The 17,833-nt window shown below is 36.6% G+C and overlaps 1 protein-coding gene across 1 annotated transcript in view; it reads left to right on the forward strand.

Moving 5' to 3' along the window:
* The window catches only part of LRRC63 (leucine rich repeat containing 63), a gene marked incomplete at both ends in the record, with an annotated part of 50,285 nt that overhangs the window by 11,988 nt on the left and 20,464 nt on the right, over positions 1-17,833 (forward strand). Inside the window, 4 exons of the mRNA XM_079721624.1 lie at positions 6,028-6,126; positions 7,658-7,794; positions 14,458-14,541; positions 16,096-16,335. Coding sequence (XP_079577750.1) covers positions 6,028-6,126; positions 7,658-7,794; positions 14,458-14,541; positions 16,096-16,335 — 560 coding nt within the window. The remainder of the gene's footprint in view (positions 1-6,027; positions 6,127-7,657; positions 7,795-14,457; positions 14,542-16,095; positions 16,336-17,833) is intronic.

A 17,833-nucleotide genomic window follows, 5' to 3' on the forward strand; every position in this document is an offset into this window, starting at 1 on the left:
TTTGCACTTTAAGGAACTTGAATAAAAGAGCAAACTACACCCAAAATTAGCAGAAAAAAGGAAATAAAGATTAGAACAGAGATAAATGAAACAGAGGCTAGAAAAGCAATAGAAAGAATCAGTGAAACCAAAGTTAGTTCTTTGAAAAGATTCACAAAGTTGACCTTTGCCTAGACTACGAAAAAAAAGAGAGAAGGTACAAATAAATAAAATCAGAAATGAAAATGGAAACATTACTACTGGCTTCACAGAAGCAGAAAGGATTATAAGAGAATACTATGAACAATTGCATGCCTGCAAATTAAATATCCTAGATGAAATGAAACATTTTCTAGAAAAACGTAAATTACCAAAACTGACTCAACAACAAACAGAAATTTGAGCAGACCTATAAAAAGTAAAGTGATTGAATAAATAATCAAAACCTCCCAACAAAGAACAGTGCAGGACCAGATAGCTTCATGGGTGAATTCTGCTAATCGTTTAAAGAAAAAGGAACATACATACTTCTCTAAATCTTCCAGAAAATAAAAGAGGAAGGAACACCACCCAATTCCACTGTTGTGCTGGTGGAGTGGGGGGGGAATCCCACATCACCCAACAGTTCTGGGACACCAGCTGGGTGTCCTACAATTCAACTCAATTCTGACACTATCTACCCAGAGATAACATCAGATTCCACAGGTAAAGTGCTCAGTCCCATAAGACTGCTCTACACTTCAGGCGCCAATCACAAGCCCAGGTGGTTACCTGTGATTCTGACCAACCAGCTACAGACTGGAGGTTCCAAGGACCCCCTCCAACTCAGGATGCCAATCACAAGTTGTTACCTATAGTTCTGATCGACTGGCTATAAATCAGAAATTCCCACGACGACCCCTCCTGATTAATTCGCTAGAGTGGCTCACAGAACTCAGGAAAGCTATTTACTTACTTGATTACTGGTTTATTACAAAGGATATTAAGGGATGTGAATCAACAGTTATATGAAGAAAAACATAGGACATGGTATGAGGAAAGGGTGTGGAGATCCCACACCCTCTCCAGGTGCTACTCTCCCCAAATCTCCACGTGTTCACTGACCTGGAAGCTCTCCAAATCCTGTCCTTCTGGTTTTCATGGAGGTTTCATTAATAGTATAATTGATTAAATCATTGGCCACTGCTGATTGAGCTCAGTCTTCAGTCCCTTTCCCTCTTCAGAGGTGAGGGGACTGAAAGTTCCAACCTTCTAATCACATGGTTGGCTCTTCTGACACCCAGCCCCTTTCAAAAGTCACCTCACCAACATAAATCCAGTTGTGGTGGAAAGGGGGTTGTTACGAATAACAAGACACCCATTTCACCTTTATGGTTCTGAAGCAATTTCAGGAACTGAAGATAAGAGAATAAATATTATGACAAAAGATGCTCCCATTGCTCTTATTGTTCAGGAAATTCCAAGGGTTTTGGGAGCTCGTAGCGAGGAACCATGGATAAAGTCCAACTATATATGAGAAATATATTTTGGTCATTCAGATGACCAAATATATTTTTTAACAAGTAAAAATATCAACAACATATAACACATTTTATGCTATCAGTATAACCCAGATATCAAGGGAAGATAGACACCACAAGAAAACTACAGATCAATATCCTTTGTTAATTAATTAATAAAATTGCTAAATCCATGATATGATTAAGAAAAAAAGAAACTCTAAATACCAAATTCAAAATTTAAAAAGGGGAAATCACCACATTTCCTACAGACATTAAAATAGAAAATAATGAAATAATAAGAAACATTTTCCCAATAAATGCAACAACTGTGATGAAACGGAAAAATTTTTTGAAAAATACAACTTGCTGAAACAGGCACAACAAGGACTAGAACATCAGAATAGTCTTGCACCTGTAAAAACCTAATTGAAATTTTAATTAAGAGCCTTCACACAGAGAAAGCTCCAGGCACAAACAGCCTCACTGGTGATTCTATCAAACAATGAAGAAGGAAATAATATCAGTTTAGGCTAACTCCTTCAGAAATCAGACGAGGAAGAACACTTGCTAACTCATGTTTTGATGCCTGTGTAACTCTCCTACGATCTCTTCAGATATTGCTCCTGTCTCATTCCTTTTGTCCTCTTCTTATCAGACTCCAGCTGCATGTATCTTAGGCCTTTTCATCCTGTCCTATATATCCCTTACTCTCTTCCTGTATCCCTTTTACTCTCTGTGCTTTATTCTGAGCATTTTCTTCTTACCTAAATTCTGGTTCATTCATTCTCTTTTCAGCTTTGTGAAATCTGCTGTTAAACCCTTTATCAAGTCCTTAATTTTGGTTGTTTTATTTTATAATCTAATTTCTTTGAACTTTAAATTCTTTATCTTATAATTTGATTTTTCGAGCCTATTAATCACAGTTAACTTCTTTTTAACACATCTGATGTATCCAAAATATGGACTTTCCATGGGCCTATTTCTATTGTCTATCATTTCTCTTGATTTTTGTCCAAGTATTATTTTTTTGCATGTCTTTTTATTTTTGATTGCATGATAGATGTTGTGTAGAAATAATTTGAGGCCCTAGATAATGTTATCTTCTTCCAAAAATTTTTTATTGTTGCTTCTGACAGGCAAAGAGGCTAGCGGATATTCATCTTAATCTAATCAAAATCAGCTGGTTTAATGCTGGACTTTAATTTTTGTAGAGATTTCCTGTTAAACTTCTTTCCTAAGGCTGCAGCCTTTTAGCCACCTCATATCAAGTCTGAAGTCCCTTCTCCTTGGGAAGCCCTGAATTCCAAATTTTGTCTCCCTAGCCCTGTGAGACTGGCTATAGTTCGCCACCACAGCTTTGGATTAGGCAAATGACTTTTGGAGAAAAATAGTGTTGAATGCTGTGTTTAACACCCTGAGATTCCCTTCTCTCTGGAATTTTGGCTTCTTAAGACCTAGCTACTTTAGTCATTCCCCAAGTCTTTGTTGTGTTGTGTTTGTTTCCCTTTTTGGTTTTGGTTGAAGGGCTGGTTTGAAACAAGGCTGTTGCCCATTAGTGTAAGTGAAAAAAACAGATTATCTGGCTTAGAAGTGAATTACTTTATTTTTTTATAAATTTATTTATTTAATTTATTTATTTTTGGCTGTATTGGGTCTTCACTGCTGCACACAGGCTTTCTCTAGTTGCAGCGAGCAGGGCCTACTCTTCGTTGCAGTGCATGGGCTTCTCATTGTGGTGGCTTCTCTTGTTGCGGAACATAGGCTCTAGGCGCACAGGCTTCAGTAGTTTTGGTGCATGGGCTCAGTAGTTGTGGCTCGTGGGCTCTAGAGTGTAGGCTCAGTAGTTGTGGTGCACGGGCTTAGTTGCTCTGTGGCATGTGGGATCTTCCCGGATCAGGGCTTGAACCTGTGTCCCCTGCATTGGCAGGTGGATTCTTAGCCACTGCGCCACCAGGGAAGTCCCAAAGTGAATTATTTTAAATCAGAGGTTGGCAAGGTTTTTCTGTAAAGGGACAGATAAGTAAAAAAATTTTTTTTTCCTTTTTTGCGGTACGCGGGCCTCTCACTGTTGTGGCCTCTCCCATTGCGGAGCACAGGCTCCGGACGTGCAGGCTCAGTGGCCATGGCTCACAGGCCCAGCCGCTCCGTGGCATGTGGGATCTTCCCGGACCACGGCACGAACCCATGTCCCCTGCATCGGCAGGCGGACTCTCTGGGCTTGCCACCAGGGAAGCCCAGATAAGTAAAATTTTAGACTTTGAAGTCTACGTGGTCTCTGTCACAACTACTCAACTCTGTTGTGTAGTACAAAAACAGCTGTATTACAACACCCAAACTTAGAGCGTGGCTGTGTTCCAATAAAACTTTATTTATAGAAACAGGTGGCAGACTGTAGCTCACTGATTCCTGCTTTAAATTGAGGAAGAGTATATCTTCTAAAGAGTTAAATGGAGCTAGTCAAGAGAAACATCTACTTACACAGTCATCAATATTATTTTAAAAGAATATTTGACTCCAGAGTAGAATCCTGAGCTCTGTGGGGGTGATATAAAAGAAGTAAAAGTCATAATTTCTAATCTATCTCATGGACTTATTAAGGAAACAGATTTTACATGAATAGAATTTACACAAAACAAATGTACTGATTAATTTAATACAGACTCAGTGCATCAATGCTTAAAGGTTGCTAGAGCAATTCAAAAGATTGAGAAAGCCTCCACTTCTTTGGTGTTGTTTAATTCTTTACACCCTTATCATGGTAACTGCAGCAAACAGGTTTTACGATGGGATGGTAAAAGAGAGATCCAGTGTACCTATGCTGGGCAGACCTCATAGTATATCCACAGTGAAGGTCCCTGGGATTCCATGAGGCAATAAGAAGGTCCTGGATAGTCACTCATTCAGCCAATATTTATTAATAACCCACTATGTACCCAGTGGTAAACTATGTATCTCATTATGTATCAGTGTGCAAAACAGAAAAAAACATATTATTTCATGGAGCTTATACTTTAGTGGGATGAGATCATACATACATACATACATACATACATTTATATACAGTCTGTCCTCTGGTGATAAGAGTTATGAAGAAAAATAAAGCAAGTGGAGGGGACAGAGAGCCATCATTGGGGCACTGGTTTGAGAGATTGCTATTTGTGATAGGATGTGATGACTTATGAGCAGACAGCTGCCTATAAGCATCCTGTGAATGAAGTGAGAAGACACTTCATGGGAATAGATGGGGGAAGAGCTTTCCAGGCAGAAGAAAATGTAAAGGCACTAGTTATCTGAGCACACTTAGTGGAATGATTACAAACTGTGACAGACACTTTCCTGCTACATAATTTAGTGTACTACTAGTTATGCCGAGAAGAGATGAATGTTTAGTGGCAGGAAGAAAGAACACCTACTCTTCTATAGGTGTATATGTCTACCAACATCTAGACATTTACAAATATTGATACTTTAATAAGAGGTCAGTCTTGAAACCAGTACGGTCAATTCTAAGATTCTTTAGCCATGAACCTTATCTCTCTCATACAGTGCATGCCATAACCTAATGCACTGGTAGCAATGCCTCCCTTCACTATAAGCTGAGGTTTGATCCTTCAGCATTAGAGTTCCTTGGTTCATTCAGTTGAACACCACTGATTCTATGATCCTTAAGAAACAAATGTACCAACTTTCCTGGAACATTAAAGATACTGGGGGCACTAAGCATGTCTTGGTCAATTTGGGCTGCTATGACAAAATGCCATAGAGTGGCTTAAACAACGGACATTTACTTCTCACAGTTCTGGTGGCTGGGAAGTCTGACACTGAGGTGTCAGCCAATTTGGTTCCTGGTGAGCGGTCTCTTTTTCACAGCTGACTTTTTGCTGTATCCTCACATGCGGAGAGAAAGAGATCTCTGGTCCACTGTTCTTCTTATAAGGACACTGATTCCATCATGAGGGCTCCATCCTTAAGACCTCATCTAACCCCAAATTACTTCCCACAGACTTCACTTCTAAATGCCATCATGTTGGGGATTAGAGCTTCAACAAATGAATTTTGGGGGAACACGAACATTTAGTCCATAACAAAGGCATATGTTTTCCTCAATCAGAAATTGGCATATTTAAGCAAGAAATTTTAAGATGTTAGATTAATAGAAAGATAACAGAGAAATAGAAGTAGAAACATGAAAAAAAGAGGGGGTAAAGAGAATTAAATATAAAATATATTGAATTACTTATTTCAGCATGTAGTGGACAGTCAATAAATGTTTGCTTGTTATTAACTGAAATAATGCCTTTCACACATGTAACACTATATTTATTACATATGTAAATACTTAGTTTTTCTATTTTGTTTCTTTACATATTTAAGAAATTATTATCATGAAAGACTAAAATAAATGAGTGGAAGATTATTATAGGCTTGTTATTAGGTCAAATATTGTCATTTAGATTATGTGCTCATTTTTTTAAACACTTGTACAAAATATTTTGTGCATGGTAAATAATTAATTCTTATCTCTTTTTTTGTCACTTTCTTTTAGGGCTTTTTTCTCCTGAATTGTCCAGACCTAACACCTTTGGCTTTCCAATTGATATATCTTAATTTATCATATAATAACATCTGTTACTTTCCCACAGAAGTGAGTCCATTTTTATTACTGTATATATTGTCATAATTTCTTATTATTAATAATAATTATAATTTTAAAATAAACACTTATGATACCCTGGAGTTACTATAAATAAATATATTTTGGATTGCATCCTAAAAGGCTTATTTTTGGAAGTACCAAAATTATAGTACATTTTTCTTAGCAAGTCCCATGACATAATCCTCAAAGACTGTGTTATGGTCAGGCTCTCAAATATGTTCTCATAATTGTACAATGTATATAAAATTATTTATTTTTCTGATTCTGAATAAAACCTAAGATATACTTTATCCATGTTAATTGGAAGCTTTAAAGGCAATGTTTAGTGACAAGGTAATATGATGTTGTAACAAGCTTTAATTACACTAGGCTGAAATAGGATATTCTGCTTAATAAAACATACCAAGGATAATCAGATATTGGATGAGATGATTCAATGTCATTATATAAAGAAGTCATTATAAGTAATTAGGACAGATTATGTTTTCAGTGTCTTTAGTCATTGTTTCATTGGTCATGGGGTGTTTTGTTGTTTTGTGCATTGATTTCCAGAGTATTAACTTTTAGTGAATTGATTTCTAGCAAATTGACTTGCTTTCTATTTCAAACATGTAGTATTGGAAACATATATTTTCCATAATTTCTATAATATTGTGTTTTTATTTTCACTAGAAGAGTTATTTGTTCTTTTCTAGTATATCACACTAGTTTTATTAATTTGACTAAGACAAATTGACAAGAATTCCCAAGGAATACAGGGATCTTAGTTCTTTACATTAATTTTAACCTTTCTTCTAAACAGTCATATATGAGACTTGTGCATCTGCCAAAGAATACTCTAACCACTCAAGCAGAATGTACAACCATATGGGAGATTTTCAGGTGTAAAATATAAAGGGCTCATTTTTAAAGTGATAGAAATAAGTAGAACTTGCCAATAAAATGCAGATCAGTGTTGTATAGCTATAGATAAAATGTTCCAATGAAAATGGCAATATCCAGGCTTGGAAGGGCCGTACTAGGGGTAGGCAAATGATCCCAAGTTATTAGCATAGTGCAAATGAAATGAATAGAAGACTAGAGGCTGGCATACATGTGGTGATTGGACAAGTTTCATGGAAAATTCAAGATGGTAGACTCTGACAGAGACAGAGCCTACTGAAATAGTTTAGGACAGGAAAAGGTAGAAGCAGAAATGGTATCATTCTTGACATGGTTGCCTCTTATGAAACCGTGAGCTTGATCAAACAGGATGATTTTCCCATTTAGAAAAGGAACATTCTTGAGTCAAGGGTATATGAGTACAGTAGTTGCACTATCTTACCATATCATACATATGAATGCAGGTTAGTTATTTTCAAGGCTTACCAAAGGTGTTTATTGAGATATATGACACAGCCAATTAGTGTTACCATACTGATTTGACTGCATTAGTTCAAAGGGTTTATAAAATGTAAAAAATAAGGATTCGCATACTTTAGTATTCTACTCATGCTTATTTCTCTTTTCCATTCTTCAGATATTTTGTCTTAAAAATTTACAAATACTGAATCTGAGAAATAATCCTATCAAAGAAATCCCTTCTACAATTCAACAACTTAAGTTCCTTAGAACTTTCAACATCGCCTTTAATTTGATTACTACGCTTCCACCTGAGTAAGGTTGATAGTCTGAGATTATAAACACAGAAAATAAAGAGCATATAATTTAGAAAAGGATCAGTTTCCCTTCTGAAAGCAGCTAGCTACTTTTTAGCCATTTGATAATTTTTATTCAGTCCCAATTAGCTGATTTGCTTCTAATTATCGTGTTTTAAAAAAAAAACCTACCAGTTACATAGATGGCAATTAATCTGGGGCTAGTAAATACATATCTAGACATCCATTATCTGAGTATGGATTAGATCATATAAAGAAGCTCAGGTGAGAAACTTCCACCTATCCCTTGGTAGCCTTTTTGGATATCGAAAGAACTCTGAACTTGGAATTAAGAATTCTAGCTTTGGGACTTCCCTGGTGGTGCAGTGCTTAAGAATCTGCCTGCCAATGCAGGGGACATGGGTTTGGGCCCTGGTCTGGGAAGATCCCACATGCTGCAGAGCAACTAAGCCTGTGCGCCACAACTACTGTGTCTGTGCTCTAGAGCCCGCGAGCCACAACTACTGAAGCACGTGTGCCTAGAGCCCGTGCTCCGCAACAAGAGAAGCCACTGCAATGAGAAGCCCACACACCACAACAAAGAGTAGCCCCTGCTTAACACAACTAGTGAAAGCCTGCACGCAGCAGTGAAGACCCAATGCAGCCAAAAATAAATAAATAAGTTAATTAATTAATTTTTTAAAAAAAGATCGAGAAAAAAAAGAATTCTAGACTTTTAACTTCAAAGTTGAGATTATCTATTTGATCTGGAGAAAGACACAACCATTCTAGGCCTCAATTTCCTAATCTATGAACTAAGAAATTACCTGTGTCTAAGATCCTTTAAACTCTAATAGGAATGTTGATATCCAGGTATAAAAGAGATGGATTTTTTCCCCACATATGGACTGGTAATTATTTAAGTCTTAATGAAAGTTTTGAACCAAAACCTTAACCATATGCCAAAACAAGATATCTCTTCCAGTTAGATTTTAACAAATTGAATGTAGGTTAAGGGCAAAAAGTTAAGAGCACAGGGACTCTTAAATTGTTGAATAACATTTTGTAAAAGAAGGTTCTTATAGTAATTAGAAAGTGCATCAAAATTCATTTATAAAACTGTTCATCCAGCATTGTTTGTAATTAACAATCCAAGATCTACATTAAAACACTGTAAAACTATTCATTTTGAAAAATTAAAAAGTATATAAAAATTATAACATTTCTGTGTAAAAACGCTTATATACACATCACACATTACACATAAAATGTATTTAATACTAAGTAAAGATATTGCATTATGAGTTTTATTTTTGTTTGACTCATTTATCTTTCCACAGTAACATAAACTGTACTGCCTTGATTCCCTGCCTTGATACTAGAATCAGCCATTTCTCTTAGGAAACCCTATTTCCTTTTTATTGGAGGATGGTATTTAAAAAATAAGATCTGGGTGTTGGATATTCCCACTGCTGTTGGGATGATATTGCTTCTAGACACTCTCAGTGGACAGAGATAGGTAACTTATGTATGTATACTAATCTGTGTGTACACACATATCTATAATTGTTTCTGTGTATACACACACACACACATACATATATGTACACACACCTCACTCCCTGAAGTTATGAAGCCATAACTGTAACAAAAGTTAAAAAAAAAAAAAGTTCTGGGCTTTCCTGGTGGCGCAGTGGTTGAGAGTCCGCCTGCCAATGCAGGGGACACGGGTTCGTGCCCCGGTCCGGGAAGATCCCACATGCCGCTGAGCTTGCGCGTCTGGAGCCTGTGCTCCGCAACGGGAGAGGCCACAACAGTGAGAGGCCCGCGTACCAAAAAAAAAAAAAAAAAAAGTTCTTATCTTTTTCTCAGTGGATACCAGGAGGAAAATGACATAGAATATTACTACTTTTAACTAACAGAATCAAAGTTTTGCCTTGTTTTGGTTCAGTTTGATTTAATTACCCAGCATGTTCTTTGGGAAAGAGAAGCTGTTTGGAATAAAGAACTTAAGAACATACTTGTGAACCCTGAAGTAAGAGCTGATTCTGGAAGTGCACAAATTTATTTTCCCATATTGCTATTGATTAAAGATAGGGATTGAATTACTTTGTATCCATATACCTGAAGAACAGGGAGTACTAATTTGATTTCATACTGACTTGGATAAACTACTTAACTTCTTATAGCTTCCTTTTTTTTTTTTTACAGTTCTTTTTTTTAAAAATACCTTTACTGGGGCTTCCCTGGTGGCGCAGTGGTTGAGAGTCCACCTGCCGATGCAGGGGACACGGGTTCGTGTCCCGGTCCGGGAAGATCCCACATGCCGCAGAGCGGCTGGGCCCGTGGGCCATGGCCGCTGAGCCTGCGCGTCCGGAGCCTGTGCTCCACAACGGGAGAGGCCACAACAGTGAGAGGCCCGCATACAGCAAAAAAAAAAAAAAAAACCTTTACTGGAGTATAATTGCTTTACAATGTTGTGTTAATTTCTGTTGTAAAACAAAGTGAATCAGCTATAAGTATACATATATCCCCATAGTCCTTCCCTCTTCAGCCTCCCTCCCACCCTCCCCATCCTATCCCTGTAGGTCATCACAAAGCATGGAGCTGATCTCCCTGTGCTACGCAGCAGCTTTCCACTAGCCATCCATTATACATTTGGTAGTGTATATATGTCAATGCTCATCTCTCACTTTGTCCCAGCTTCCCTTCCCACCACCCATTTTCTACGACTGTGTCTTTATCCCTGCCCTGCCACTAGGTTCATCAGTACCGTTTTTTTTAGATTCCATACACGTGTGTTAGCATACGGTATTTGTTTTTCTCTTTCTGATTTACTTCACTCTGTATGACAGACTCTAGGTCCATCCACCTCACTACAAATAACTCAATTTCGTTTCTTTTTATGGCTGAGTAATATTCCATTGTATATATGTGCCATATTTTCTTTATCCATTCATCTGTCGATGGACACTTAGGTTGTTTCCATGTCCTGGCTATTGTAAATAGAGCTGCAATGAACATTTTGGTACATGACTCTTTTTAAATTATGGGTTTCTCAGGGTATATGCCCAGTAGTGGGATTGCTGGGCCATATGGTAGTTCTATTTTTAGTTTTTAAAGGAACCTCCATACTGTTCTCCATAGTGGCTGTATCAATTTACATTCCCACCAACAGTGCAAGAGGGTTCCCTTTTCTCCACATCCTCTCCAGCATTTACTGTTTGTAGATTTTCTGATGATGGCCATTCTGACTGGTGTGAGGTGATACCTCATTGTGGTTTTTATTTGCATTTTCCTAATAATTAGTGATGTTGAGCATCCTCTCATGGGTTTGTTGGCAATCTGTATGTCTTTGGAGAAATGTCTATTTAGGTCTTCCATTTTTGGATTGGCTTGTTTTTTTGATATTGAGCTGCATGTGCTACTTGTATATTTTGGAGATTAATCCTTTGTCAGTTGCTTCATTTGCAAATATCTTCTCCCATTCTGAGGGTTGCCTTTTCATCTTGTTTATGGTTTCCTTTGCTGTGCAAAACCTTTTAAGTTTCATTAGGTCCCATTTGTTTATTTTTTATTTTATTTCCATTACTCTAGGAGGTGGGTCAAAAAAGATCTTGCTGTGATTTATGTCAGAGTGTTCTGCCTATGTTTTCCTCTAAGAGTTTGATAGTGTCTGGCCTTACATTTAGGTCTTTAATCCATTTTGAGTTTATTTTTATGTATGGTGTTAGGAAGTGTTCTAATTTCATTCTTCTACATGTATCTGTCCAGTTTTCCCAGCTCCACTTATTGAAGGGGCTATCTTTTCCCCATTGTATATTCTTACCTCCTTTGTCAAAGATAAGGTGACCGTATGTGTGTGGGTTTATCTCTGGGCTTTCTATCCTGTTCCATTGATTTATATTTCTGTTTTTGTGCCAGTACCATACTGTCTTGATTACTGTAGCTTTGTAGTATAGTCTGAAGTCAGGGAGCCTGATTCCTCCAGCTCCGTTTTCCTTTCTCAAGTTTGCTTTGGCTAGTTGGGGTCTTTTGTGTTTCCATACAAACTGTAAAATTTTTTGTTCTTGTTCTGTGAAAAATGCCTTTGGCAAATTGACAGGGATTGCACTGAATCTGTAGATTGCTTTGGGTAGTATAGTCATTTTCACAGTGTTGATTCTTCCAATCCAAGGACATGGTATATCTTTCCATCTGTTTATATCATCTTTGATTTCCTTCATCAGTGTCTTATAATTTTCTGCATACAGGTCTTTTGCCTCCTTAGGTAGGTTTATTCCTAGGTATTTTATTCTTTTTGAACACTCCCATTTACCATTGCAAGGAATCAAGGTAGCTTCCATTTTTAGAATCTGTAAATAATATTAACAATATTGCTGTGGTCCAGTGAAAGATCATTCTAAACTGCCACAAACACATAGTAGGCTCTCAATAAATAATATTTATGTTGCTGTGGTGGTGATTAATGTTATGACATGCAAATATTAATGCTAGCACAATCTTCCAAGCCAAGAGCAAGGCTCTAGTTTAAGCATCTCATTGCTCAATGATGTGCTGATAAATAAAACAATGAAATAAATGTAAAACATTCTATACACCCTGAAAATTGTGATAGATTTGTTGCTAGTGGGGTACAGAGTATCAAACCAAACTGAGGCTGTCTAAACAGATTTGCTCTCTAAAATCATGTATAGATGAGATAAATTTCAACTCTAGAAATTTCTTAATTAGCTTTCTCAGTGCTGTCTACAAGCCCGATTAAAAATTACAATCAACAGGAATTTATCATCAACAGTGAAAGCCTAGAACCAGACTAATTTGCTTTTACTGAAGTAATAAGGGAAGACAAAATGACTCTAGAAACTGCCTGAGGCAAGAAAATGAAATAACATAATTTTGAGTTAAAAAAATGGAACAGATGGTATTAACATTTTCTTTACAGAGGTGGAAAAAAAGTCTGAGATGAACACTGAACTGAAAAGTTTTTTTTTTTTCCTTTTCTATTCAATCTCATTAATTTCTCAAAGCAAATGATTTTAAATTAACTGAGGTCACCATACCTTTTATTCAATTGTGATTTCATAAGTACTTTTGATGTGCTAGGCACTGGGCAAAGCACTGGATATACAGAAATGTAAAATAGAATCCTTGGCCTCCAGAATGTCATAGTTTAGTAGACAGACATTTATTACACAGTGTGATAAATTCTATGATAGTGGTAAGCAGAGAAGTACAGAAGAGGCAGCTCACCCATTCTGAAAGATGCAGGAAGAGTTCCTTGGAAGAGGTGACATCTAAGCCAAGACTTTAAAAATGGCAGACAGGGCTTCCCTGGTGGCGCAGTGGTTGGGAGTCCGCCTGCCGGTGCAGGGGAAACGGGTTCGTGCCCCGGTCTGGGAGGATCCCACATGCCGCGGAGCGGCTGGGCCCGTGAGCCATGGCCGCTGGGCCTGTGCGTCCGGAGCCTGTGCTCCGCAGCGGGAGAGGCCGCAACAGTGAGAGGCCCACATACCGCAAAAAAAAAAAAAAAAAAATGGCAGACACTGATCAAAGAGTCAAATTTGGGGGAACTGGAGATATGTGAGAACTGGGCTAATTCAGGGAAATTCAGCAAGTAACTTCTGGGCCTGAAGTGAATGTGGGGTAATGTGAGAGGTGAGTTGGATGAGTAGTCTGGGGACAGATCATGAGGACCATTATAATCCACACTAAAATAGTAGGAAGTTAATGAAATATTGTGCTCATGATGCTTTAGTTAATAATCATGCAAGTAATTTTTCATCCTTTAAGTAAAACAGGAAGGTATTTGAGAAGAGCATTCACAAAGAGGGGAATATTTACTAGGGATTTTGGTAAATGTCATACTTCAATTCCAGTCTCCAAGAAGCAACTCCCACTCCCAGCCCCCAGGAGACAGGACTCTCTGCGTTAGCCTTTGTGTTCTTTGGTTCTTACTTTTAAGTACTTTGCTTAATGGAAAGAAAGACCAAAGATATTTCATCAGGAAAATCTTAATGCAACTGCACTGGGTTGAATGGTGCCCTTCAAAAATTCGTGTCCATGCAGAACCTTAGAATGTGACCTTATTGGGAAATAGGATCTTTGCAGATGTAACTAGTTAACATGAGGTCATACTGGATTAGGGTGGGATTAGGGTGGGTTCTAAATCCAATAAATGGTGTCCTCATAAGAAGGCCATGTGAAGACAAAGGTGGAGTTATGCTGCCACAAACCAAGGAAAACCAAGGATGGCTGGCAACCACCAGAAGCTAGGAGAGGGGCAAGGGACAGTTTCTCCCTCAGAGCCTCCAGAGGCACCAACTCTGCCGACCCCTTTGTTTCAGACTTCTGGCCTCTTGTACTGTGAGAGAATAAATTTCTGTTGCTTTAAGCCACCCAGATTGTGATATTTGTTATGTCAGCCCTAGGGAACGAATAGAGGTGTTTTTTCTAGATGGGGCTTTACCAAATCTAAACATTTCAAACCAGTCTTAAGGGATAGATGAATCATTTTTAGGAAATTTCATTGTAATTATACCATTTATAATTTTTTTAAGTCCATAAGTTGAAAAATTTTAGAAAAATACAGTTTCTCTATGCTTCTATTTACTGAAGAATTCAATTCTTTATTAATGCCCAGTAATGGTAAACATATAATCATTTTCTCTTTCTATTTAAGGTTATTTTGCTTGCTTAATCTTGAGGAACTTGATATTTCCTACAATAGTATTGCTTTTATTCCAAATGAAATCAAGAAACTCAGGTATTTTGGAAGTAGTAAGTACCTATAAGACATATGCCCCTTAAGGATATATTAGGTGATGACTGTGATGGATAAAATTGAGTCCTTTCATTTATTCAATAGCCATAAAACATAATATGTGAAGCATAAGGTTTACCAAAATGTAAATTGAATGGTATTTAGTATTTTTAAGACATAACATTTTCAGTAATTATTTAAAAGCTAGTATTGATGACCACCTTAACAGAATGACAAGCTGCTTTTGTCCATTTATCCGTGTGTGCACCTGTAATTCTTATCAGTTGATTTTTTTGTAAGGAAATACATATACACAAAATGCTAATAATACACAGTGCTTTAATACTAAGCTCTGATTCTTTCTTGTACTAATTTCTAAAAAGTCTCTGAAGTTGACCTCTGACCTTCTAGGTCAGTACCATACTCTTTTGATTATGACTTTAGAATAATTTTAATAACTAGTATGGAGATTGTTTTTCAATAATAGTCTCAACTAGTCTCTTTATATTATGATCTTTAAGGTCATTTAATATCATTCTAAGCCCCTCCTCCCCCAAAAAACATACAATTGTGTTGCTACTATGAATGTAACATTTTCTGTAATTCCCAATTCTAGTTGACTATCGCCAGTCAGAATAGAGAAATAAAGAATACAACAGAATAGAGAAGAGCTCTTTACTTCTTTACATTTTAAAATCAAACTATGTAAAAAATTATCTTAGTTCTGATTGAGTTTTACTAGATTTTATTTGGTTTCTAGGAGCATTATCTTATCTTCAGTAAAATGAGATCATTTTGTTTCTGTTTTTCTAATATTTATACCAATTATTTAATTTCCTGTGTAATAATCTTTGTATTTTAATAGAATTCAGCCTGTTCACATTTGTTATGATATATTTAATTTTTTACCTTCTGTTTTACTTTGTATTTACTATTTATTCACTTTCTGCTTTTCATATTTCTTTTTTGGGGGGGGAGATTATTTTTCAGGATTCTTTCTGTTCTCTTTTTTTCTCCCTTGTTAATTCTGGAACTCCATTGAACTTTCTGAGTCTATTACAGGCTATCTTTCCTTCCCCAAAATTCATAAAACACATTTTTCTTTAATATTTTATAAAAGATAAAAGCTTCCCCCAGCATGATGGTCTGTTTCCCCACTGCTGCCTTCCACCAATAGTTGAGACCTTTACCTGAATGAAAAAAAGTATGTGTTAATGTTTAATTTGCCTATGAAAATAAATTCTTTCTTTGTATCACTATCCTATACTGTATTATATTTTATGTAGTATAACATTCATTCTTCTGTTTGTGATTATTTCTTTTTCCATAGTGATGACTTGTTGCAAAGACCCAAAATATGTGCTTTAACTCTACTATTTACACAAATGCACTTACTTCCATGATAATATATTGGTTTGGTTGCTTTTTAGTTAGTTCTCTTGATTTTAAGGAAATACTTAACACATTTTATTGCTACTAAGTTTTATACCATTTGGGGGGAACACTGGGACAGATTTCTTCTTCTATCTTTTAAAATATGGTTTCCTTTATTTGCAGATCACTTGAAAAATTGATCGTTGATGGAAATGAACTGACTAGTTTTCCACCTGCAATTTTGAAGCTTAACCTGAAAAAAATCCTATTTGAGAATAATTTCACTCATCCTAGTCTTTGGAAAGAGAATTCTATGAATAGTCCACAACGACTTACTCAACTTACTTCTTTGTTCTTTTTAGAGAATAATCTACATAAATATTATAATGTGATCCCAGTGGAAATTCAAAAGTTACTGAAATGGTGAGCAAATTCTGAAGCTCTTTTTACCAAAACACACTTTTAAGCATTTAAATGAATATTTAAAATATTCTTTATTACAGGGCCAGATGATAGTTTTACTGTACACACACACACACCACCACACACCAAAACATATGCCATCTTTCAGATTGCTCCTTCTGGCTCTTCAGGCATAATTTTTTAGTCTGAATTCAGCCCACCTTCTCAAGTTATTACTTAAATCCAATGTGAGGTACAGATTGCTGAGGTGTAGCTGGCAGTATCTATACAGTTGTAGTATAAGTCTTTTCTATGAACCACTAAGGACAAAGGGGGATTCTTCCAAAAAAAAGATTCTTTAGTGCCAGGCACACTCTGAAGGGAAATGCTTTATTCTACTCTAACTTCATAGAGACCAGGAATAGAGCAGGCAACAAGGCAACTTCTCTTCCTCAGGGGTCAACAGCCAGTGTGGGAATTATTGCCTATCTCAGGACTAGGATTCTTAAAGCCCACACACTATGAGTCCACTCAGGCTCACCTCTTATTTCCTTTTAGATGGTGTAGAACTAATTTTTACTGCACTACCGATCATCAGTGCTTGTATTACTGATATAACTTTTTTTTTTGGCCGTGCTGCATGGCTTGCGGGATCTTAGTTCCCTGACCGGGGATTGAACCCAGGCCACAGCAGTGAGAGTGCTGAGTCCTAACCACTGGACCACCAGGGAATTCCCTGATATAACAAAGATTTGTTGTATGCCTAAGTAAAATGGTTTTCCAGGAGTATATTAATCACCAATATTGATTGAATAAAAGACAGAAAACCTGAACAGACTAGTAACCACTGGAGAAACTAAAAAAGTAATTAAAAATCTATCAATAAAAAAAGGAACCAGGTGCCAAAGTTTTTGATTTTAATGCACTATGTCAATGTTCATGAGATTTGAATGCACATGAGAAAGTAAAATCACCAAGGACAAAAACATTTAAAAAGAATTAAAACCTAACTAGTGACTGTAAACATATATGGGACCAATAGATTTGAATTCACCACAAAATAGGGAAGCTGAACATGGTATTCCTGAGTGAAATCTGTACTCCCAAAGGGGCTGGTGGCCCCAGAGCAGTGAATACTTCTCTTTCAGCAGAACAAATGTTTTTGAGAGAAACATCCTCAATTTAGACATTAAAGATTCCAGAAAATTATTTCAAATGAATATCTCAAAATTAAAATTTCCAAATACATGAGGAAATAAAACACCAAGAGTAAAAATTATCACAAACAATCAACAGATATGAATCTCCAAGGATCTAAGATATTAGAATTGTTGACAGAATATGAATTACCTACTTTAAGTGTTTAAAGAAGTAAGATATAATTTTTAAAATGGTTAAGGAATAAAAGACCATCAAATATGACCAGGCAAATATGAAAAAGAAATTTTAAACGCAATTAAATTCTAGAGACTAAAAGTGTAATAGTTGAAATTGGTGCGTGGGTTTAACAGACAATTAT

This window comes from Hyperoodon ampullatus (genome assembly GCF_949752795.1).
Source record: "Hyperoodon ampullatus genome assembly, chromosome: 16".
Lineage (NCBI taxonomy): Eukaryota > Metazoa > Chordata > Mammalia > Artiodactyla > Ziphiidae > Hyperoodon > Hyperoodon ampullatus.